General features: G+C 30.6%; 2 protein-coding genes across 2 annotated transcripts; one reads left to right on the top strand and one right to left on the bottom strand.

Annotated features, from left to right (window-relative positions):
* Positions 1–274: 274 nt before the first annotated feature.
* On the top strand, positions 275–21,638 carry LOC144838401 (RWD domain-containing protein 3-like). Its single transcript, XM_078693742.1, has 6 exons — positions 275–369; positions 782–1,096; positions 1,864–2,038; positions 2,254–2,346; positions 5,504–5,679; positions 21,587–21,638. The coding sequence occupies exons 1-5, from the start codon at positions 279–281 to the stop codon at positions 5,616–5,618; spliced, it is 789 nt and encodes a 262-aa protein (XP_078549868.1). The 5' UTR covers positions 275–278; the 3' UTR covers positions 5,619–5,679; positions 21,587–21,638.
* On the bottom strand, positions 13,283–21,357 carry LOC144852474 (uncharacterized). The gene is made up of 3 exons (XM_078710289.1): positions 20,799–21,357; positions 15,164–15,394; positions 13,283–14,878 (listed from the first exon to the last, which is right to left on the bottom strand). Exons 1-3 carry the CDS (start codon positions 21,205–21,207, stop codon positions 13,389–13,391), a joined length of 2,130 nt encoding a protein of 709 aa, XP_078566415.1. The 5' UTR covers positions 21,208–21,357; the 3' UTR covers positions 13,283–13,388.
* Positions 21,639–27,536: the final 5,898 nt, after the last annotated feature.

Raw genomic sequence — 27,536 nt, 5'->3', positions numbered from 1 at the left:
AGAAACACTTGTTTCTAATTTTTTCCCAGATTGGCCCTTTTTAGACTTAAAATAGGGATACTATTATAATATTTTTTTAATTTAAATTACTTTTGCAAGTTAGATCAAAAGAAATAAAAGTGCTAAGACTAAAGAGGGTTGGGCTAAAAAAGTTGTCACACTATAGAGGGCAGCATCAACATATTTTTGCTCGCATGAATGATTTGTAAACATTTGTTTTGAACATTTCGCGCGCTAAACTGACAGCTGTGTTTTTTAATAATTAAATCGAATTAGCAATGATTGACAACTACGATATTTCTCATGAATTAGAAGCATTAAAGGCAATTTTCAGTGGAGATGGAGAATTTACCGAGTTGTCAGATTTAAGTACGAATCATTTTAGCCTAGCTAGGCCCTACTTTCTTTCTTTCTATTCTTCAGTCTGGCCTACTAGGCCTAGCCTAGGCCTAGTAGGCCCCTAGTAGCTAGGCCCAGCCTGGACTGGTAATCACTACTACTACTGCTGGGCCAGGCCCAGGCCTATTTTACCTACTACTGGGACTCTGCCTACACCGTAGTGCCTACACCGTAGTGGACAGTGCCAAGTAGGCTAGGCCTATAGTTAGAGACCTACTTAATAACTACTACTAGAGGGCCTGCCTAACTAATCTAAGCCTAGGCCTATTTATTATTAATACCACAGTAGCTCCTAAATAAATAAGCCAAAAATCTTAAATAAATTAGAAAAGAACAACGACTCGAGTATGTATATATTAAATAAATGTTTATCAAATTTCAGATTCACCAAACAAGTTGTTTAGAATTCAAATAAAATTAGAAGAAATCAATCATCATGTTTGCCCTGTAAACCTACAAATAACATTTACTCTGCTTCAAGATTACCCAAATAGTTTGCCTGAGATTTCCCTTTCATCAACTGAACTCAATCGCAAATTCCTTGATTCTTTGAAACACGACTTGTTGGTGTATTCTGAAGACTTGAGGTCACGACCTATGATAATGGATCAGGTAATGTGGGTGCAAGAAAATGTTGGAAAGTACATAAAGACAGGAGCAGCATCTGTGGAGATCGCTGGTTCAAGCTCTCAGCCTGGTAATTTATTTAAATTATTAATTTTAATATTTTCACACAATATATTAGTGCACATCTCCAATAACAGACAAGTATCATACAGTTCATGTCAAGTTTGCCATTGCTGCTGGCTTAAGATATCAAAATTATTACACCCCCAACTCCGGCCCTAACCATTTTTTCCTCCTAAATTTGGACGAAATGTTTTCAAGCCTTTTAAGAAAATATTGGTGAAAGAGAGATTGGTGAAAAAGCGTGAGAATTTTAGTGCGGGGTGTGAGAGCTTGAGGCTGGTCAAAAAAGCGTGAGCCTCATGCCAGAAGTGTGGGACTTGACATGTATAAATGAAGTATCCAAATGCCTGTTTGTTTTCCCTTTTTGGTTCTGACAGTTTGGATGATTTATAGCAACAGGATTGATCAAATTACTTGCAATGCATTGTATATCTATGTTGCATTGGAACCTTGAAATTAATGCTCTGTCTACACTATCAAACTTTATGTGACAACAAAATGTCATGTGCTCATATATGGACACGATAATGTCATATTACTTCCATATTTGTTGCTATATATTGACACGATGATGTCATATCACTACCATATATTTGGGTACATCGCACTTTTTTTTGTCAAACTAGTTTGATAGTGTAGACCTAGACCACTTCATAGATTCCCTAGGCTTTGCTTTGATAAAAAAAAGTGTGAACCATAACATTATGATCCACTTTTAATTACTAATACAATGTTTTCTTGAATAATGAACTAATAAATATTTGTTTTTATTAGAGTGTACAGTACTATGTCAACTTGATCACATGCGGGCTCGAACCAAGTATTGTAAGAAGCTTTGTAAGTGGGCACTCGACCTGTCAGTCAGAGGTGGAATATTCTTTGTGAAAAACTTGATATTTTTATTACTTAATGGTAGCCAAACAAATGTTAAGGCAAGATTTTTTTCATTTTTCAGTGATATTTATACATACTTTCCATCTCCTTATAAATGAAATCTACTGTATACTAGTAGCTAATTTTACAATTTCCCTAGTATTAATACTGTAAGCTATGAAACTCACAATTGAACATCATCATCATCCCCCTAAAGGTGATAGCCAGGCCCCATGGAATTTCAATTAATATTTATTAATCTTAACCCGGATTTAATTTCAGGAATTTTTAGAAAACTCAAAACGTAGATGTGGACTCGCATGGAAAAAGTTGTAAAGAACGAATGATGAAAGTTTTGGTTGAATTGCCTTCAAACGATTTACTGTAAGTACACAACGAAAAAGTATTTGTAAATGGTAAACCAGTATTGGTACTTGGGAGAATTTTAGACCTTTCACAGGATTTACTGCTTCTCATTACATACAAAGCTCTAAATGGACTTGCACCTCAGTATATTGCTGATCTTCTTGTTCTTTACACTTCGTCTCGTTCACTGCGTTCATCTAATAAACTTCTCCTTCATGTTCCTAAATGGAAACTTCAGACATATGGCCATCGTGCTTCCTGTGCAGCACCCATTTTGTGGAATAAACTGCCAATCGACATAAAGACATCTGAAAACATCAACACTTTTAAAACACGACTAAAAACCCATTTTTACACAGAGGCATTTCCTGCTTAACTTTGTCAAGCGCCTCTGAACATTATTATGGATACTGGCGCTATATAAATCTGATTGATTGATTGATTGATTACTGGCCATTAGCCAGTGGACTTGAAAATCGAACACTACTAACATCTTTTTTTTTTCACATTCATCATCATAACAATTTACATTGTAATGTTTGATTAATTGAGAATTTCCTTCAAATCCTATTCATTCTTCAGGGGTTATATTCATTGGTTTGACAGGTGTATCAAGAATAATCTACAATTTATGCATATCTCCCTTGTGGTAATCTTTTTTGGTTTCATACATATTGGAACAACATCAAATATTCTAAAACAAAGTGTCTAATATCTCCATAAATGTGCTTTTGGCTATATAAGAATTTAAATTTTGTGATGTAGCTTGGTTTTTAAAAATGTTTGTCTTAAGCTCTGTCTACACTATCAAACTTTATGTGACAAAAAGTGTGATGCGCTCATATTATGGGCATGATGATATCATATCACCTCCATATTAAAGATGTATTGTCCCCCAAAAACATGAAAAATGAAGATTAATTAAATCAGACTTTGAATATTTTATTTTGTAGTAATCACTTCCATAGAAAAAAAAATGAAAAAAAATAATGTTTTCACTTATAAAATGACAAAATAAATGGTTAAATTCAACCAAAATCTATTGGCTGGCAGCCAATTTGACCATTTTTTGCTTTAAATTACATTTTTTTCAGGTAAATACATTTTTTTTAGATCCAATTTTTGGTCAAAGTGGATAACTATTCTGTTACATTAAAATGAAATATTTAAAAAAAAATGTTTGAAGAATTATTTTTTCAGGGGGACAATACATCTTTAAGGCATATCACTACCGTAGTTTGATAGTGTAGAAACTGTGTGACAAAAAAATGCAATGTGCCCAAATATGGGCACGATGACATCATATCAATACTATTTTGGGACTCATTTAAACTTTTTTTGTCAAACTAGTTTGATAGTGTAGACAGAGCTTAAGATTCCTAGGTCCAAATTCTTCCCAAACAATGATTTACAGTACTAACAGTATATCTTGCAGTCATGCATTTCATAAACATTTTGAATGCAGGAGGCCATCCCACACAATGCGAGATTGTGTTTAGTAATTAAAGGTTGTTAAAATGTCAATGTACTAAACAGCAGATGTGCAATAGTCTTGGAGAATGTATGATGTGAACTAAATGTCGAGCAACAGTGTAATGTTAGGTCAAAGGCCATGTATCATGTCTAATTGTTTGGGTAATTCATCCATGGTTAAGACATGGTACTTGAACTAATATGATTAATTGAAGTTCAAATGTTATAGGAGGGCTGTCTTTTGTTTTAGTATTAGGCCCTCTACAGATTCACACAGCTGTAGTAAAAATCAGCTAATGATGAGCAGGCTAGGAGGTGATTCCAAGTGTGCCCAGTTCTGTTTCGTAATAACACTGGCGTCTTTTGTGTGCATTGGCTTATAGCGTAAATGTCCCATTAGAAGGACCAGGCATTCATGACGGTATAAAATACATGTACTGTATTGTTATTACATATAATTAATTAATCATACTAATATATCATAATAATAAAAATATAGTACAGTTATTATTTACAAGTAGCCTATAAATAATAATAATAACTAAGATAAATAATATTAAACAAGAAAATTAATGAAAACGAAAGTACAAGAATATTGAATATAATAATAAATTAATGAAAATAAATGATGATATATAAATATAACCATTTATAAACAATTTACATATATTGTGATAAATTATATTGATAGGTATACATTTTTTCATTATCATCATTGCCTATGGCAATAGTAATCGTTTGTGCGTCATGTGTAATAATAATTTAAAGATGTATTGTCCTCCAAAAAACATGAAAAGTGAAGATTAATAAAAAAAACTTTAAATAGGCCATTTTGCAGTTATTAATAATTGATTAATATTAATCAATTCCGTAAAATAATACTAATGTTTTTACTTATAAAAAGACAAAAGAAATAGTCAAATTCAACCAAAACCAGTCAATTTAAATATTTTTTGCATTAAATTACATTTCAGGTAAATAAATATTTTTTTCAATTTTTGTTCATATTAAATAATATTATTTCAGGGGGACAAAAATCAACGGAAAAATAATAATACAAACAAAATAAATCATTATAAAACTTTACTTACAGATTGTGATAAATTATATTGTCTTAGGCCTACAGATAAAAGATGATGCATTTATTACAACAATAGTCAAAACTATGAGTATCATGCTACATTTATTTAATAATCATGTGCACATTCATTTATATTTAATTGATTGATGGAAACGGGCACCATTATAAGCAAAACTTAAGATGTGATATCCTATGAATAACAATTCAATATTGGAAAAAATGAACAATATAAGAAGGGCTAGTTTTTTTCTGCTAATTTTTTCTGGCTGTTTTACTCTATCGTTTTGTTATAGCTTTTTGCTTATTTTGTTTGCCACTGATACCTACAGCATTGTCATTTTTTTTGGTAAATTGCCTTTGGATTTAACAAAACATATAGGCCCATGTTCATGAAAGGGAACTATCTTTAGTCCTGAACTAACTGTTAATAATGTGTATATATTATATCATGTATCCCTCTCTAGCATCTTCCCCAAAACAAACAAACATGATGGCACTGAAGGTGTCTTGAACTCCGACCCTCTTACAAGTTTAATGAGTAAAGTACATAGATAATAGACAAACGATCTGTCCAACGAATAACTTTTTATTTTGTAAAATCTTACTATTTTATTCTTTTAGTGAATTGACTGATTTGGAGATGTTTGAATATGAAGACATGTCTGAATTAGATGAGAAATTCACAAGATTGGGGCTACAATATATATACAGTTCCCACATCAAACCGCTATGCTAGTCAAAATTGCACACAAAAAAAACAGCTTTAAAAAAACCAACAACTTCCATCAATATGTAATGTAAGTATAGTATTAAATTTATTATTTATTTCATATAATAATTTTTGACTGCAACTTTATCTCCAATTTCAGTATTCGTGTTCCCGCCCATAACTTAAGAAACAACAATATCCTTTGTGTTCCTTTTTGTAGAGTCAATGTTCTAAAGAATGGTTACATCAGTAGATTAAGTTTATGTTATAATAGTTTAGTCCAGGCCCATCCCCATATTGACATTTTTAATTCCAATCTTTATCTGTTTCGTCGTAATTTAAGTGCTTCTGAGTTGTTGTAATTGTATTGTATATGTTAAACCAAGCTGTAAGTGACGGATTTGTTTCTGCTGTTGTTTCTGGTTTTAAAAATAAAAAATAAAATAAAATAAAATAATCATTATTTTATTAAATTTTTTTTTTTAGATTTTTATTATATTTATATTAGATTTGAATAAATGTATTTGAACATAAATCATTCAATACTTTATTATTACAATTGATCAAAATCATTTAGTTTATTATTATTGCCATTTATAATGAATACAGTTACATTTTTATTATTATTGTACAGTATATTTTCTTATTAAGAACAACATAAATATATAATAATAAGCCAGTACAAAAGAATTACACACAAAAAATAATTATTTTATTGAATGATATATATTTATTGTTGTTGCAGAATAGCAATATGTTTTGCCATTTTTTGTATTCTTGTGCAGGTTGGTGCAAAATTGTAAACTGTAAATGTAGAGCATGCTATCTGTCTTTCAGCATTTTGCCAATTATTCAATTAATTTTTTTTATTTTATTAATTTTCGGCAAACACAAAGCTAGAAATTGCTTGATTGCCCCAAGGAGTGACTAACAGCATCTGTTGCTAATTAGGCCTGCCACTATATATAATATTAAAAAAAACAATAAATTAAAAAAATAAATAAATAAAAGTATACTGTAGTTTATATGGTTCTAAAATAATTTTTAAATCTTTAAAATGTAGCTAGCTTTCACATAAAAATTAATTTCTAACTTCAGCCAGTATCTCATTGCACTATGAATAAATATGATAATACTGTATAAAAAAATTACGATATCTTTTAAAATCTTTATTGTGTTTATTACCATTGTCCTCTAGTAGCCTAAGTCATGACACATATTTCTCTGGGAGCTATAAAATATCAATTAAGCAACTGATAAGCGTGTTAATTATTGTCTTGACCCGACTGTTGACACGTTGATCCCATTTCGTCAATCATCACACACTTCTTGCAGGCCTCACAGATGGTTTGTTATGTAAAGGTTATCTTGCAAATTAAGTTATAATAATTCTCCCTTATTCTATTCTCAATAAAAAAATGTTGTGGTTATATAATGTTGCAAAGACTCAACCATACAAAAAAATTGTATTGATACATTATATTTTTAAAATTCCCTTAGTTTTACAGTAATCTTAGTGAAACTATTTTTTCTGGTTTTGTACAATTGAATAATGTTGCTTTTTACTTTTCAACAAAAGAATAATGTATCGTAGTTGTCATAAAACTTTTCATTTCAAAAAATTTAGCTTTATGCTTTACCACAAAAATTCCTTTTATTTATATTAATTTTTATTGATATGTAGACATTTTATCATTTACATTCCTTCTTATTTAAGACTAGATGACCTTTGATATTATTCTAAGCTGTCTGACCAATGGTAAAACTGACCATCAATTACCCCACATAATATATGTAATAATATTTTATGACAATTGTCCTTTGACCCCTATATTTTTCTGAAGTATTTTTATAGATTAATAAGTAAAATAATAATGCCCAGCCATGCTTTGATTTCTAGGAAAGGCTGACTAATGGCAGCTGTCGAACAGACCTGTTATAGTTCGATACTGTTTGTTTCGGTGAACGTGCAAATCGGTTGAGAAAAACTGAACAGTTGACGTAATTTATGTTAATAAGGATAATATTTGGTAGACTAGACGGCATTTTAAAGAATTCAGAATGTCATTAGTTTGCGATTGTAGAATATTTTTCATTTGTACAGTTCTTTTGTTTTTTTAAAATATTGATTTGTAACTAAAAGACCGCATTATAAAAGAATGTCTCTACTTTTTACAATTGTTTAAAAAATTGTTTCTAATTTTGGACATTTTTAATTGTAATGGGAATTTGCTAAGTGTAGAACCCTTCCTTTGAGACATCCCTATTCAGGGGACACTTTTCTGTGAAACAAACGAGGGGCAATATGTTATAACACTGAGGATCCACTATTCATGTGACACTTCCTATTAAGAGGAGGGTCCCAAACTGTAGTAAATCATCGCTTTTATTTATCGCATTTCAATAATCATCTTGTCATCATCACAGTATGGCATCATCATCACCATCATTGTCATCATTATCACCATCATCATCATCATTATTATCACCATCATTAACACCATCATTGTTGTCAGCATCACCATCATCATCACTGTCACCATCATTGTCATCAACATCATTCATCATTGTCACATCATTGTCGTCATCATTATCATCATCATTATTACCATCATTCTCACCATCATCATCACCATCATCATCATTGTCACCATCTTCGTCATCATCATTGTCACATCATTGTCATCATCATTGTCACATCATTGTCATCATCATTATTACCATTATTCTCACCATCATCAAGATGATACTATTCTTAACAGGTAGAGTAATCACAATAAAATAGAGGCATAGAGGTTTGTCCTAAATATTCCATTTAAGATATTTTCTTCAGAGGTCTGTCTATAGGGATTTCACTCAGGGGCATACAAATTGAACTTCACCTAATTTCCTACCCTTTGCACTGTAATTTTTAAAAATTAGGGAAGAGATTGGGGTCAGGGGTGTACAGAAGAATATACTTTATAATAGTCGATGATTTGTAGGATAATGTCCAATAGTCCATGTACCTAAATGCTTTTATTATAGCACACAATTTGTATATACTTGTAATAGTACATGACTAGAGTTATAGGTTAAGTATGTGTTAAGTTAAGATTTATAGACTTCCCATGATAAAAGCTTCAGTTTATAGTCTGTGCAAATAAGTGGCACACTTATCAAGTACTAATGCAATGCGATACCAAATAAAGCTGTCGGCATATTGATAGCAGGCCATTAGGCTGGCAATAGGTTTTATCAATTGGTCAATACAATAATGAATTAATGCATGGAGTCTTTTAATCTGTTTGTGGCTTATGGATCAAAGGAGTATATTCACAGTAACGTAGGAATCCAGTTACTTTGACTGCGTTATGTTTCGCACTTTCGTTTGACCGTTGATTTTAATTTCATTTATTAATAATATTACACTTATTGTAATATAATAAAATCAACCTAAAAATCTGGTATTGCGGATGGCATATACATTTGCATGATATTTACTTCAATTCTGCCGAATAAAAACAAATTTAAAAAAAACAACATTTTTTTCTCACTCAGTCCAATTTATTGAAATTCAAGTTTTGCTTAATTGATACTAGATTTTCAAACTGAAAAAAGAAAAAAAATACAATGAAAAAAAAATGTACTTTTAGTACTTTCAAAAAACGCAATTTTACAAATAAAACCTTTTCTGTCATAACCTACAATATGTGAAATTGTACTAATACTACTACTACTGCTACTACTGTATTCGAGCTCTGTCATCATTCTCAATGTAGGGTTGCATACATTATGGCATACACATTATATTCCCTCTAATGCTCGCGTTCAATATTGAAGATCGAGACATCTCAGACAAAGTGCTTGATCTTTGACAACAATATAAAGCTCTGTCTACACTATCAAACTTTGTGTGACATCACTAACAAAACTCCTGAGTTTAATATTAATGTAGCCTAATGTCCCTTTCACATTGCCTAGTACACAATGTACACACCTTACAAAACGCTGTGTTGATGCCCAGAGATTTGCTTGGCTAAAATATGAAGATGGAATAAAATTCTTTATTTTGCATAAACTTTACCAATAATGAAATGGTACATTTTAAAATTTAATAAATTGATTTAAATTGAATTCGAACTGAAAAATGTGCAAGCGCTTATGTATGGGCAACTGAAAGTAACTAAGCTTAATAATAATGTCGACATTTTTTGTTGACAGTTGATTTAAGTTGAGTCGACATAATCTCACTTTTACATAGCAGAAGCGGAAAAAAATAATAAATAGATAATATTACAGTAGAACCTCTCCTTTGGAACACCTCTATTCAGGGGACACTTTGTTGGTTCTCGGAGATGTCCCCTTAGTTTGTTACATAAACATACCGCAAACCAATTTACCAATCATGAATCAATAGGTACATGTAGGTCAAATTACTGGTGTTACATTAATGTCCTTTCGTTGAGCCCTTGTTAGGACCAAATTATTTAAATTTAGATGTTCTACTGTATTAAATATTGTACAAAAAAGTTATCTTTTTAATCCATTTTTTAATATATTTGTAATATTAGATTGCTATCCATTGTTTTATTAGGGCCTATAATAAGAATAAAAAGCAAAATAAAAGTACTTTTTTATTAACATAGTTGAGATCAATAAAGATCAATAATTTGCAATTATGTACCAGTACCACAGAAGTTTACATGATTTATATAGTATAATTATTCTCATATTAATTAGCACATACATTTTTAAAATCTTAATTCGTGTATTGGATAAACTTTTCGGTGCCAACTTGGACACAACGCAAGGGCATGCATGCAACACAAGTGAGTTGACCAATCATAGGTAGGCTAAGTGAGAGTTTGGATGATCCTTTACATTGTGATTGGTCAAATAACTTTCATTGTGCCCTAGTGGGAATCTACAGTAGCTAAATAGACAGGAACAATTTCATTTTAAATTTGTTTAGAATAGCAATACTGCTAATGAAAATTTAGAGTCTATTGTAAAAAGCATAGTTTTATATTGTATTTTTATTTATATGTAGCAGTAGGCCTAATTAGTTGTGTATAGCTTTTTGCTATGCTACACTGGTAAAATTAATCCCTAATAGATCCACTATTATCTACACTCTAATCTATTTTTTTTATGTGACTTTTTTTCTTCGGTTATGAATTCATAATTTTAGAATTTATCCCAGTCTGAGTATTAAAATTGTGTATAAAAAATTATTAATATTCATTTCAAGATATTGTTGCATGTGTATTGTAATTCTATAAATTACAAATAAATATTTTAAACATCTATAAAATATATTCATTTTTTATATTGATGTTTGTTTTCTAAATGTTTTACAATTGCACATACGTTTCTACTTAATACTAAATGCACTTTCGATTCATAATATAAATATTTATAGAGTCGCAATAATATGCTTGATCGATATTTTTGTCCTTTTTTTTTTTCGTTTTTGTTTAAAACTCATTAATCTAATGTAAGCTACAGGGTGCTACTGTAATATCTTTTAGTGTAAATAGTAGTTGAATGGGAATTACACATTCCGCATTGAAAGTGTTTGTACATTACATAAATAGTTTTTGACTCTGGAGTAGAATAAAGATTTAGCATTGCACTTTACCTTATCACTTGGCAGACCAGCAGATGCATAACCTTTAAATAATCACAAGTGATAACAACATTTAAATATTTCAAAATTACCTGCCTACGTTTTGTATTTGACTAAAGCTCTAATATACAGCACATAAATACTTGTTAGTAAATAAAATTATGATAATAAAATTATTTTACGATATGTTTAACTGGAAATACGAGTTGTCTCGTAAAAATATATTTTTTTGTATGTATGCAAGGAAATGTTCCCTTCTGTAAGTGGTGAACCATGAGTTCACTGTTGGTTGGGAAATGAAATAAATAAAATAAAATAAATGTTTTGTTGTGAACGTTAGTTAGATACATTTGTCCCATTGATGAAAGAATGACACAGTTTAATTTGTAGCATTCGTTAAAAATGAATTAATTATAATTAAACACACTTGATTCTTGTCATTTGATTGGTTAATTAATACAGTCAACCCCTATTAAGGGGACAATTTGTGTTGGGTCCCGAAGGTGTCCCCTTTGAATAAAGTGTTCTACTCTATTAAAATGAACCATTAAAGAGGTTCTATTGCCTATTCAGCATTTTAATTATAATAATAATTTAAATATTTTGAGAATGTTGTGCTATGAAGACTAGAGAAGTTTGTGCATTTTAAAACCGATTTGTAGTGTGCGTCTTAACTGCTCTACTAAGTAGCCAAAATCAGAACACTACCATTTAATAATGGCCTAGTCTTCCATTGAATTGATATGTGCTGCGGTTAAGGTTAACTTTAGAACAGTTACTAGGTGATAACTGTTTTAAAAAACCTGACTGTTATTATATTTAGAACAGTCAATCTTTCAACACATAAAAATGTTCTTCCCATGCAGAAAAAAAAACATTCATTATAATTTGTATAATTATTAATGTCTACAAACATTATATAGTGACTCTAACATACATACATGTGTATGTATTTCACATCAAAGAATCCAAATTTGTGCTAGTCCATTTGCCACAGTCTTTTTTGTGAATAGCGTAGAGTATATTTATAATAATTATATTTTAATTTAATAATAAAACACTGATAATGATAATTCTATAATACTGTATAAATATATTATATAATTATAATATATATATATTATATAATAGTATACAGTAGTTAAATTGTTTTATGATTATACAGTACGATGATGTATATTGCCATATTTTAAGTTTTAATATTTGTTCAGATATATTTCATTGCTACTGGAATGACCTTTGAAGTTAAAAAAACTACCTTATTTTATTTTGCTAAACATCAAATTTTAAATAAAAGAAGAGTTACTATCATCTACTACTGTACTTCAAAAAGTAATTTAATCATAACATTGTAATCAATTGTTTCATTTTACCATTTTAAAATTTCATTAGACTTTTTTCATTTCTGTATTGAAAACAGACATTTAGTTTCAAATGAAGTATTATTTTCCAATATTTCTATACTATTTTTACATCAATTGCCATGCTATATTTAAAAAAAAAATTTCTAATGACAAATTCTTACAATAAATAAACCCCAAAAAACATTGCATAATGTTTAATAATATTTAAAATTAATTTTCTTTTTTAATACTGGATTTAGTATTTTTTATACATATTCAAATAATAGTTTAATGTTAACTTTGTAGCAACATTTTTAACCTTAATTTAGGAAATTATCGAGATGATGATATAACAAAATTGACTAGTAATAAAGTATGGTTTTAAAGTACACCACGTAATTCCTAAAGTTGCGAATGTGTCAATGTTTCAGTTTTTTTACTTACTACTACAGCTGCAGAGGTCCACTCACCTTGGCATAAATGAAATATCTTGAAAAATATTTGAAATCATTGCTTAAATTATAAATTGATGTACTTCTATCAGGAATTTTTTTTATCCACAACAATTTGGGAAATTGTACCCTAGCAGAAGGCATGATGATGACTCAAAATATCGGGAACTCCCATAATTATCCTCAGAATTGTGAGGTCTTTAAGCCATCCTGAAGTAATGTGAAACCAAATTGCTCTAGAAGGATTTTTTTTCTGATACTTTCTCAACTTTCTAACATTTTTAGTAAACTTTACTTTACTAGTGTTTTTTAGCTTGCAAACCTTTAAAAAATATTGAAATAAATTACCTATATTACAGTATTTGTTTGCTAGTGATAATTTTGTCCGACCTCAAACGTCCATTTCATCTTTTAGAATACCAACTTTTCGTCCTATTATTTTAACCTGTAGTACAAACTTCTTCATAATTAATGCGATACACATAGACGTTATCGCCATACCAACCATTGTATATATACAACAAGCAATAAGGCTGTAAAGTGAACTATCAGGTACGTAATCACCAAATCCTATCGTGGTTAACGTAATGAAACAAAAGTAAATTGCGTTTGGAAGGTTCCAACCGCTTTCCAAACAATAAAACATAACAGCCCCTAAAATTACATAACTGAAGAAAAAAATTAAAACTGGCGTAATTGGAATATCGGCTTCTGTTATTGTACGTTTCATATTACTACCGCTATCGTCCGAGTCAATTTCAGCTATATCTGACAATTCATCATCTGCCGGTTTGTTCTTTTTCTTACTTGGTTTTCGTTTTTTACGCTTTATTGTTTCTAAACTTGCGTTACTCGATGACGATAATAGTTGCTTTCGACTGTGAACAGATTCCGTCCAGTCTAACATTCGCGTATCTTCATCAGATACTTCCGATATGCCAGATGTTAAGTCTTCCCGACTACTACCCTTGATTTTGCCATATGTTGCAAGGCGAATCGCGGTTGCCGAGTTTTGAATCTTCATGTCAATCGGCTTCATTAGTGAAGCCAACGTCGGGTGTGCAAGACCAGAATGTAATCTTTGTTTGCGTTTATTTCTAAGAGAATTATATTTATTGTTATTCTGACTTCTTACTGATTGTTTTTGCTGAATGTTAGGCATTGATTCTGAGTGAGTCATTTTTTTACCTTGTGCGTTCATGTAAAACTTGCGATCAACATGCTCATTTTTGCGTAGGCTGTAATGGATGGTATCTTTTGTTAGTTTCTTATCTTCTTTTTTCGGTTTTTCTTCCATTGATTCAGACCGGTCAAATTGTCTCAAGTCAACGCAAGAACATCTTCGTTTGACTAACAAAGGTTCTTTTTTGACCGGTAATGCAAGAGAGCTACAAGAACCTGGTTGTAAGGAGTGTAAGAAACTGTCTTCAACAGATGCAAAAGTAGTAGGAGTTCCGTCAGGAGATTCTTGTCTGGTTATGCTCGTCTTCTCCTGAATTTCCGCACAGTCTGTGTCGTTTCCGTCGAACACGCTACTTGTGTCGTCCTCTTGCAAGTTATTGTTCAATGATTGGCTCTTTGCATCAAAAATATTCTCAGATGCACATGATAAGTTCGTAGACGACACATCTCGTAAAGTTGAATCGTTTGCGCTATCAACACGATCCAACCATTTTCGGTCCTCGGTTTCATTACATTCAGAATATAATGTGGCAAATATCTCAGAGTCTTGAAAGATTTTAGAGCTATATGTGATTGTGGCAGCTTTCGATAATTCAATGCTGTCAGTTTTTTCTTCTGGTGGCACTTTGAATGTTGGCTCGCGCTTCAGTGACTTCCGCTTGCTTGAGTTTTTCTTTTCAAGTTTCTTTGAGTGTTTTCCTGAAACCCAAAAAGTAATATTATTAGAAATGATTTAATATTATTACAGAAAACAAAAATTCATTAACCAACTGTTGATCAATCTTGATTTGGTTATTTATTTAATAAATGCATAACAATAAGGTGGTATGGTGTAGCATTTGGACATTTATTAAGCTAAATCACTTCATTTTATCATTTTACAGGCCCACTGTTCCAATAGCCTCCTTAAAAAAATATTGACTCAATTCTATGCTATAGCTCCTATACTATACTAAAGTAATAACTGTAATTAAATGTACAAACTTTGCAAGGATAATTTTCTTTTTGTTGCCCGCCTCTGCAAACTTCGTTTATCCTGACAACGAACTTTTTTACACAACTGACTTGAATACATTTTGAAAAGTAGCCTTGCCGTGTTTGCTAGAACCCTGCCAACATTAGTAAGAACTAGCAACATCAACGGTATTCCTATGAGTGCGTACACGATACAAATAACTTGCCCGTGTATCGTCATTGGTGCTATGTGACCATAACCTAAAATAAACAACAGAAATATTTAAAATGATTAACTCTGCCGAGGACGAGTTATGTGTCTGTTTTTTTAGATTCAGATTTGTTCGGGTCGTTTCAGAAATTCATGTTAGACTTCATTGCTCAAACAATACTTAAGTAAATATACATAATAAACAAAACAAAATAGAGATATAGTGTACGGGATGAACCTTATGAAGAGATTGCAAAGTCAACAGTTATTCATTTACTGGTATTATACGCACAATTAGAGTACGGGATGAAAGACATTACAGTAGATAACGATTTGTTCAGCATTTCATATTGGGTATTTACTACTTGTGTATTTGTTTGCAAGACGGAAATCATAAAAACCATCTACTGATCAAAGACTTTAGGTTATATAATACAAAGCCACTACATCTTAAATAGATGACTTCAGACATACAATAAATTTAACAAAATGAACATTCTGTGCAAATGTCATTGTTAAAATATGTAGGAGGTGAAAAAATACTGCAGCTTGAAAAATTGTGTAATAAGATTTGAATTTTTTTTATGTGGAATCTAGTCATGTAACTGTACGTTACTCATCAAAATACAACACGTCATTTTTTCAAAGGACGGTAGTTTATCCATCCTTGTTGGCAAATTACTTTCTATTGGATAAAACAAACAAAAGAGTCTCTCTTTTTATTTAACAATTTTTTTCATAAGCCATGCTGGAATGTACAGTAGCATTAAAGTACATTTAAAAATATTTTCCCTGGAGCTATACAAATGAATCTTGAAAAATATATTTTAATATATTTTGATTAAATGAAGATATCACGTCAAATTGTCTAGTAATCTAAACAAATGAGAATTCAAACTCAATCGATGTTAAATATTCATGTATCTTTTAATCTCCAGATATAATTTATTATTTCTTTATCATATGACACATGCGTTAACATTACTTTAATGTTTATATTTAAATAATTTATTTAACAAAATTACATATTTTTAAATGTCATCTTAAAGTGGCATTTAAAAATGTTTTCTACTGCCATTACTGCAGTAACTGGATTTTTGTTACTACACTAACGTGTGATTTAGAATGTAGAAGTTTATGAGGCAGTGACTAACAAGTGTATATGATTAACAAAAAAAATTGAATATACAGTACAGTTTAAAAGAGGGAGATAATGTAGTTTACTGCAGTAACTGCAATAGAATAATTGTGTACTGTACAGTATATGGTACCTTAAAGATATATTATCCCCCTAAAAAATTATTATTTTTTTGTTGAATGCCATTTTATTGTCACATAATAGTTTCAACTTTGAACAAAAATTGGAATAAAAAAAATGCATTTACCTGGAAAAAACTGTAATTTAAAGCAAAAAATAGTCAAATTGGCTGCCAGCCAATGAGTTTTTAGTTGAATTGGACCATTTATTTTGTCATTTTATAAGTGAAAACATTATTTTTTCTGGGCTTTTTTTCTACGGGAATGATTAACTTTGTTAAAACTACAAAATGGCATATTCAAAGTCCGATTTTATTAATCTTCATTTTTCATGTTTTTGGGGACAATACATCTTTAAGCAAACTATTATTTCCAATATCTCATCAAAATTCCCCGTTCTTCTTTACTGTATTTAATACCATACATAATTCAAATATTATCTTGGTTGAAAATTACATTTAAATATTTACATTTAAAAAATTCATGTCAAATTAATCTTGACAAATAAGTATACTTGACATTCTGGCACTAACAGGTAAGTGCTTGGTATGTATATGGGTTCAAATCTAGTCCAAGTCCCTAGAGGAATAGAGACATCTAAATTTGTAGATATGAAGGGCTGGAAAGATCTTTAAACCTTGTTAGAGGTGATGTGGACAAGTTCAAAACCAGATTACATACATTTTAACTCTTAAAGGGTTTAGCTCCGGGGTTTAAAATTTCTATTGATAAAATAAATCTTTGCTAACATAGATAATAACCCCACTTATTTTTGCTCAGCAGTAAAATAGAATGAGGATCTAAAGTAAACCTTCTTAAAAAGTGGTGCTGCAGGACATTTTTATAATGAATTTAAGACAGGAAATTCAACAACATGTGACCTGTCATGTATGTAAATGAGGTCAAATTCAGGATTTTAGCACTAACAAACTAACTATTCAGTTTAGATGTCATAAGAAAGAGCGCTCACATCTAACATGGATATGGATCTCACTAGACTAGAAATACATAATATTTGTTTATGTACTCTACTAATCTCAGCCTATACAGTAGTTTCCAAGATAGTGATATTGATTGCAGTGATAAAATATATTCATTGAATCCAATAATTAATTTTTGATAGCTTCTCTAGTTTACATTTGGTATTATGACAAACGTCCAATCATATGTCAGATTTATTGATTGGACCGTCTTGTATCTGTCTTTCAGGACCCAACGGCATTCAAATTACAATTAGTTGTCTTCAGTTTATGGTGGAATGAATTAGATTTATTGAACTTGAGTGTATGGACAAAGGCATCTTGATTAATTAATTATGAATATTGTTCAAATTATGTGTCATATTCACTGTATTGTAACAAATTTTATACCGGAAATATAGTGTCTCTTACTCTATAATTCCATTGTATACTAATAATAAAAAAAAATGTAATTTAGAAAGTACTATAGGGTCAATGAGGTCATACCAGGACAAGTTATTTTACTGTATTTCATAGTATAATAATACAGTATCAAATTGTCATTTTATTGGTTGATTTTGTATCACATGCCATGTATTGTTTTTTCTCAAGGAAGGTATTATTGCACACTCACTCACTTTTTTCATGTAGGTCCCTAAAGGTATGATCAAAATCCAATCTTAGTGTGTACCATCTATAAATAACTCTTTTCCAATGGGCCGGCCAAAACCAGTGCACCTCTTTTTTCACATTGAGCATTGATCAACATACGATGGATGCATTCGATGCAATCGGAGTCATCAGATTAACTAAATAAAAGTTTACTCTAGAACAGAACTGTAGGTGTTTTAAAACAAATAATGAAAGATGAATGAAGTGTATTTGTTGAATGGGGATAATATTTTCAATTCTTTGTAAGTCTGTAATCTTTCAGCTCATTAAAAAACTCATTCATTTTACTGTCATCACATATTTGTAGTATAGTACTGTATGTACACACACAAACAAGTATGTAAAAGTTGCTCAAAAGTTTAATTAAACTCCATTGGTGTTAATAGATACTGATCACCATTACAGACTCCTACATAACTAATTTGACTATCTTTCACTATCAAACTTTTATCAATTTACTACATTACTCTAAGAAGAATCTTGAAAATGTAATATATATACCGGTATATAACTTAAAGCTTGGTTCCCACAAAGTTCAACACAACGACGTAAAGCGGAACACATTTAATTTAACCAATCATGTTCTCATTGTTCTCAATTATCTTGTCATACTGTATTGTTCTGAAGAGGGTTCCTATTAATCAGCTTCAGCTGATTGGAAAACCATAATGAAATATTGTTGAAATTAAATAATAAATTTTGAAGATATGCAACAGAAATAACTGTTTTTAAACCACTTGTTTTCATCATTTCGTTGACAAAAAAAGAATATCTATAGAATAAAAATAACATTTTTAAAGAGCATTATTCTTGTTAGTAATAAACAGACGGATTTCACATGGGTAGTAAATTACGGAGATAATGGCTAATTAAGTTATTATTTTCGATACTAATTATGGCGGTCATGACACTCACAGGTGTACAAATTCCATTCAAACTCGGGAGCAGCGAGTCAGCCGACAAATTTCACTTAGGCCTGATAATGAATGTCCTGGCGCTGCATTAAGGCTGACTAATTTGATTTCGAGCTGTTTTGTAGCTTGCTGCTAGCTTTAATCAACTTGGTTAGCTCCAATTTGTAGGTTTGCTGTTGTTATTGTTGGATACTATCGCAACAACATGAACATTTTACATAAGAAATAAATTAATATTTTCACAATGTTTTATATAGTTAGTTTTTTCTTTGCTTTTACAGAGAATGTTTATGTGTGTTTTTTTTTAAACAATAGTAGCCACATGGAATTTTTATCATAAGAAATAAATGTATATTTGCTTTTTATCACTTTTTTAGTCTTGAATAGTTTTGTTTTTAGCCTGTGATGCAATGTATTAACAATCATGAACATTTTTCAATCATAGAGTATAAAATAAAAGGTATTTTTATTTTATTTAGTTTTTTTTAATGGGTTTTTCAAGAAACCTTTTCAAGAAAGAAATTACTGAATTTTTTAGGCTGAATAATAATGTAGGCTTTTCGTGCCTAGCTTACCTGGTTAAACCGACAATAGCCTATTCTCTAAGAGTGAGATAGTAATATATATAAAACACCCTCTCCACAAATGAAAAATACAATAAGCATGTAATGGATAAAAAAACCCAAAGTGTTCGGACCAAAACATTATAATTGGGTGTAGAATTATAATCTGAAATATGACATGCCTAGTTCCATAGTGTATAAAAAGTTACACTTCTGGTTACTTTTTGAAGATTTGTATTACTGTTAGTTGCTACATTATTATTACAGAAAGAAATTAAATTATTTAATTGTATTGTAATGTAAAAGAAAACAGATTAGCAATTAGTATTGGGTAAAAGTTTCATTTTGGGGACACATTGTAGGCATTTTGATACCAGCCATGAGTCACTAAGCACATCTGCTGGAGTATTGACGTCACCAGAAATAAGGTCACCTAATTTACATGTTGCGGCGCTTGCCGTAATCCAACAGAACACCATCAGCCCAACAAGATAAATAAGATATCATCTTTCGTGATTTTGTCACTACTGTTAAATTGTGGGCCCCCAGTAGAGTATCTGTCTCATCAGATTACATCCACTCATGTCAGATGTGCCTAGCTGCTGTGCATTGTGTACTATTGATCTTGCCTAAAAGCTTATCTCCATTTAAATTTGTTTATTAGCTAAATCTTCCTCTTTTTGAAATATTATTTTTCAAATCTGCAATGATATTTTTAAAGCATTCACTTAATATTGTTTTTAATGGTCAAAAACTTTATTTGCAGCTTTTCTTGACGTGGTGTTTCTTTTACATTTGTACTATATTTAGCTTAATGGGTTTAAATTTATCATAGTGCTACTAGCAATGGTAGAGTAATACTAGATACTAGGGACTAGGGGAATACTAGGAACTAGGTGGTATAGAACTGTATACTAGTGACTAGGAGGTACAAATTACAGTATGTATTGCTGATATTGGATTGGAATAAAAAATTATGTTCTTTCAAAAAACTGTATTGAAAGCAAAAAATTGTCAAATTTTTTACCAATCAATGGGGTTTTAGTTGAATTGTTTTGGCCAAATACAATGAATTATGGTGGTACTTACCTATGGTTGTAACAACAGTAAGAGAGAACAGCATTGAACCGAAGAAAGACCATTTATACCTATCATTAGGCTCTTCTGAAGTAACATTATTTGGGTTCATTTTCATATCAAATTTATTGATTTCTTTAGTAGCATAAACCATCCATTCTGTAACGTTACTCTCCATACTTTTATTATAAAATCCTCTTAGTAACTTTTCCTTTTCAATTTGCAAAACCTCCCTCAGTCGCTTCTCTTCCGGTTGTTCAATCGCTCGAAAGATGATAGCGCCGAGGAATAAGTAACCAACCAGTATGGCTGTTAGTCCCACATATGAGAATAGCCATTGTATAAACTTCCTGAAATAATGCAGGAATTTTTCTTTTCTCGATAGTTGATAGGGTGGTTGAGGCTGCTCTTCTATCTCCATCTTTTCTGAGTATGTCACGACATTTGGTGCATATTTTTTTATTTACAGTATCTTGTTAGAAATGTTCAGGTACTTCAATCGCTGTCATATTTGCTGACTTTTGTTGTTCTGAAAAGAAAGAAAACAAGTTTTAGATATACAATAATTCAACTTTGGGTCTTACATTCTGTTAAAAAATTAACAGTTTCATAATTTAATACCAAATAATTGCAGATTACTTGGTCTTGTATGTACAAAAGGTAAAATGTAAAATAAAAAGTTTAAATAAAGATAATAATAAAGTAATAGTTAATATTTTAGTTTAGCAATATTAAATGCCAAATACAAATTAAAAAGAAGAAATTGGCATCAACAAAGCATTATTTATTTCTCTATTTAGACCCGCAATCCAGGTCCCAGGTAATATTTGTTCAAGACAAACATCTCACTGAGAAGACCAGTAAGTTTCCTAAATTTATTAATTATAGCTCACTTATTATTTATTACTTAATATTAATAACATATTTATGGATGAACTTGTCAAAAATGTAAAACAATAGTGTAATATAACTTACTGTAGATAGAAAAGATTAAAGTTAATATGTTTATGGATTTTTAAAAAAAACCAACAGTTTTGTTTGTAATTCGGTTTTTGACTTCAAGAACGATTGAAATAAACACCTTTGAGAAACATCAGTTAAAAATCAATATTCAATTATTTTAAGAGCCAGTAAAACCAAACAAGCAACACAGCATTGCAAAGACATTCATTACATTTTATGTTGATATTTTGTCTTTTTATTTTTAAATGTGTTATACAGTATGTTGTATTATTCAATAGAATTACAATTATACATACAGTTATGTAACTTAAATAATGACCAGTTATTCCCACCACTACCTTGCTACCAAATAGCAAGTAATTGAGATTGTACCAAAGAAACTATTGTGTTATTATATACTAGCTTTCTCTGCGTTTACATTAGTTGACTAAATATCGTTGAACATAATATATTCAACCAATCAGAATAAGCCTCCCATGAAGATGTTTTCAAAGCCACTCTCCGGGGAATGCTTGCTGTAATAACATTACAGAAATCCCCCCTTACTTTTACCCTTTCGACGTTAGCAAAAGAAAGAGTTTGCGACGGTTACATCAATATTCTTGTACTGTACCATCAAATTATTTTTAATCCATTAGAACTAGTTAGCTTCTATATCTTTTAGGCCTAGAAACTCGTAGTTAGTTTGTTTATCCAGGAAGAAAATAGATCTGGTGACTATATGGAATCTCATTGGGTTAAGAGGGTTATGTATTTCAATGCTGCAATAACATCCACCAGGTTGAGATGCACAACTAGACAGTTTGTTCTCTATATGCATTGTCGTCACTCGTATCCGTAAAACATACTAAAATAAATTGATCATACTGAAATTATAGAAAGTTTTAATTCTGTATAAAAACTTTAAAACACATATTTTTGTAAATTAACAAACTACTATAAAATATAGTGAAATTGCATATTCATTTTATAATTTGGCATGCATGATTATTATAAATGTCTGTCATCAGGTCTTGAAATTCATCCTTTATTTTTCATAATTTCTCGTTGACAATCTGAAAACTAAAGCTAATGTTTTCTGGTTTTAATTTCTGAACAATTTTAGTTTAGCATAGGTACAATAGGCTTAATCTTCCACTTCTAAATGTTGTTGTAAAAAATAATTAATTTACTACAAAAAAAGTTCTTACTGTACTTGCTAGTTGGGTTGCTCAATTTAAAAAAGTAAATTCCTTGCCCTGTTTAAAATCAACCAACTGTAATTATTTTTTCTGGTTTTAACTTTGATAAAGTCTTACTGTAACTAAGATAAAGCAGTTATTTATTTATTTTCTCTTTTGCATTTATTTAATTTTTTTTTAAATAATAATAAACCTTTAACCCAAATGTACAGACCATTAGTACATGTTTCATAGTTCTGGTAGTAGAAGAAGCCAGGCTACTGTACATCTCTGACTATCAATATAATCTATAAGTACACATACAGTACATATTTTAGATGATTAGAGGAATACTCCAGTTTACTAGTTCACACCAAGTACCTTTTGCCAATAGTTGTGGTGAGACTGTTCAAATTAGATAAAGTTTTGTGTCCAAAATAAAGACATTTTTTTGACCAGAATATTGGCAATACTGTAGCTGCTCGTGGCACTCTATCATGTCAATAATCTATATATAATCTAAATATAAGAACATTGGGATTTGTCAAACATTTTGTATGCAGAATAGTGTCCAAACAGTAAATGAAAATTTCCATATTTTGGAGTTTCACCAACAGCTTTCCACTTTTGCAGACACAGTAGATGATTGAACGTCTGTGTATGACTGACATAGCTCTTAGTGGAGGAGCATTTAACATTATTAATTATTATAATTAATTAATATATATAGTATATAATAATGATTAATATAATAATAAATGTAAAATCTAGGCTAATGCACTTTAGCATGGCGAACTTGTTATGTACTATCTAGTGTTTATATTATTATTATACCTAAAATGAGGTGTGATGTTTATTCATTATTTTGTTTGTCAAATGGTAATTCAAAAAGCAGATTATAAAATTAAAACCGTGTAAACAAAGTCCTCCTACGCAACAATTTGCATAATTTGAAGAAAGTCAATTTAATCTGGGTTTGAAATACCTATTGTTTATTATAAAATATAATATTACCTTTGGACAACATTGATGATAAACCCCACTTATTTTTCGATAGTGGGCGAAGGCTAGCAGATATAACAAGTGTAGTGAAATAAGTAAGTGAAAAATGGTGCTACTGGACTTTTTTTTATATGGTTTTATGAGATAGAAAATTCACTTTTAAAAAGTTACTTTCATTTTGTAAATTTGAGACATTTTAAAGAAAAAGTATATAAAGCAACAAAAAAAACCATTATATTGGAAAATAGTATGTTTATTATAAATAATAAGTAAAATATGTAATGTTGTTTGAAAATCAGTAAAATTTCTGTTATAAAACATAACTAAAAAGTACCACATTTTTTTAAGGGCTCACCGTGGGAAAAAAAATTTAAAAACGTTTATTTATAATAAACATGTATTTATTTATAATGTACATTTTAAACACCGAGTTACCCTTTAATTTTAAAAATATCTTTGTATGGAATGAACAAATTAAAATATTATATATTTTATTTGTAAATTTGTTTTTCTGAAAGTACCAGTGGAGTGTTCAGATTTTGAAACTAAAAAATCAAGAAAGAAAGTGTATTATTACATTCCTTTTCAAATGAATCTCAAATCTGAATTTCATAATTACTGTATATGTTAGGTCATGTTGATATATTCAAATAATAGCATGGCGTTATTTTTCAATTAATGATGCCATATTTTTCTTTGAATATATCAACACCTAAACATCTATCTTATCATTATTCATTATTACATTTTTGCTATTGCACGCATCAATACACATATCAAATTACGAAGTTTCAATGAAACTACATTTGAAACGCCTCTGAGAAGCGTATGGGGAGAGGGGGGTGGGGGGGGGGGGGTGTGGATTATGAATAGAAAATAATGAATTTCCAAATCTGAATGTTCCGCCACTACTTTTGCTTTAATAGAATCTTTTTTTTAGATTTTCACAGTTTTACTCAAAATTTCACTCAAACTTAATAAAAGCTGACTCATAATTTATTATCAATTCAGAGGTTCTGGTTCAATTCCTGTGTAATGCCAAGATTTCTTCTCATGGCAAAAAAAATCCACTCTCAAAAACCGTTATAGCAGTTAATTAGAACATATTGTGTGTGTCTGAGATCTGAGTAGGCTTGTGGGTTGGTAAGGTTGACATTCATTTCCCTCCTTTGTTTCACGGAAACTGTCCCTTTAATAGGGGTTTTCTCTGAATAGGGGTTGGCTGTAGTTCACACATTACCCCTTGCTTGTTTCACGAAAAAGTGTCCCTTTAATAGGGGTTTCAGCTGAATAGGGTGTCCCCTTAATAGAAGAGTACTGAATATAACTGGAGTTCTCTAGTACTTAATGTACGACTTCTTATGAGTTCATTATTAGTTCATAGTACTAATTCCTAAGTATCTGATGATCTTTTACCTAAAAAGAAGATGCGCATTGCGGTGATTATAAGATAATAAGATTGATTGATTATATTTGGCAATTGAAAGATGGTCACTGCAATCATAATTCCAACATGCTCCAACCTACATCTATCATCATCCTCATTACTTATCTTGTTTCTATTTTTAAGACAGTCTAACTAGACAGCGCATACAGTGGAACGACTACTGATTTTCTTATTGATGTAATTTTATCCTCTAGAGATGAACTAATTTGTAGAAATTACCATTTTGGGCTGTTGATTTGCGAAAGAATTATGAATTACAATTACTTTCGATATAAAATACATTACAGAACCTCAGCGGGATCACAGTTTTAATTTGTTTTTCTTTATTATGATATCAATATAAAGAAAGTTGCATTAAAAGAAAGTTGCATTAAAAGAAATAATGTACAAAGTAAACATTGTGAAATTGATACAGCTGTTTATAGAACCTCTATTAAGTGGACATCGTTGGGACCAAACAAAGTGCCTTCTTAACCGAAATTAGTAAAAAGATAATGTTGGCACATATGGCGTTTCATACGTACAATATATGAGCTCGTATTTTCAGACAAAAATCGAAACGCCGACTGGTGGACTAACATAAAAAAGACAATAAATACAGACTTTTATGGGGCAAGTCTACAAAATGATAAGCGTTTATTCAACGTCCCAAATTCATAAAAAGGGGAAATCCCTAATTGAAATCGAACGCGGAATTTGAGATCGAATAATCGTAGTAAAAATATAACATGAATGACGTCATTTGATAACCTATATAATATTCAAATGCGACTTATGATTGGATGACATACAGATTCATTGCTGCCGTGAGTATCACTGAAATGTTAAACTAAGAAACAAGTGTTTAAACTGCTGTAACTAGACCCTTCCAGCTTATATGTCAACTTGATAGTTTGTCGTCATGTGCGCGTGCCAATAATGTAACAACAATTCGTGATCTCTGAGCTTTCATTCGCACTTATGTTGTACTATTTTAGGCCTATGGTTATTAGCCGTATGAAACCGAGTGCAGACATTATTGAGATTGTATATTGATATCATGACGTCATGGTATTAATTATGATCACGATCGTCAATATTGTTCATCATACCATGATGTTCATCCTCTTTTAGGCGCCTGTATTATAGGATACCATTTGGTTAGGATTGTAAGTTTGAGTTATATTATATTATGACGTCATTATATTAATTACAATGACAATTATAAACCATTATGTTCATTATCGTCGTCGTAATAATCATCATAATTAATCATCATCATTATTTTCAGTGGTAGATATAACTTCCACAATATCTTGCTCACGAACAACGATAATAATCATCATTGTTATCTTCATCAAAATAATTTTCCTTATCAAAATTCATCGTCGTATTTAGCAAATTCTGTTCGTTCCACTGTGTCGCCGCCCCATGCATTATGACGCTTTCGTTATACTCGGCAGCTTCATGATTGTCTAAAAACAGTTTGATCAAAAACCGGAGAACACCTTTTTTTGAGACAGCTCTATACTCAGGGTACATCCACCCCTATTTAAGTTACACCCAATAATAGGTAACTTGGAAATGTTTTTTCTATATTTTGTATCTGTTATGTTGTGTTTATTGTTTTATGTTTTTTATGTAAAAGGGTCCTGCGAAAACAGAAGTGTGAACTTCTCTATGCAGGATCCTTGCCATCATTGCTATGAAACTATATTTATAAAGGATGAGGTAAATAAATGTGAATTGAATTGAGAAAAATTGAACTTCGAAATTAACGAAGATATATGACCAATCCCTATTATATATGGACACTTAATAGAGGTTCTACTGTAGTAGTTGTGTGGAAACCATCCAAACTAATAATATACAAACTTAAATATTGCAATGAAAGTGAAGCTATGTAGACAGTGACCGAATTTCTCCTCAACCTTTACACTGGTTCGAATAATATGGCATAATCCGTTCATTGGACACTTAAAATATTAAATGGTTGATCAATAATCCGTATCGAATGCCATTGTTAACTAGGTAATTATGCCAATTAAAGAGCAGTTATGAAAGTTAATTGACGCATGCGCATAACTGGTTCCCATAATATAGTACAACACAATGTCTAGCCGATTCTCGGTATTGTATTGAAATTTGGTCAATATCGTAGAAAAAATCACAGATTCAGTATCACATGTTTTTTACATG

The sequence above is a fragment of the Antedon bifida genome, chromosome 1 (assembly GCF_963402885.1).
Source record: "Antedon bifida chromosome 1, ecAntBifi1.1, whole genome shotgun sequence".
NCBI classification, from domain to species: domain Eukaryota; kingdom Metazoa; phylum Echinodermata; class Crinoidea; order Comatulida; family Antedonidae; genus Antedon; species Antedon bifida.
This window is presented reverse-complemented; position numbering and strand designations above follow the sequence as displayed.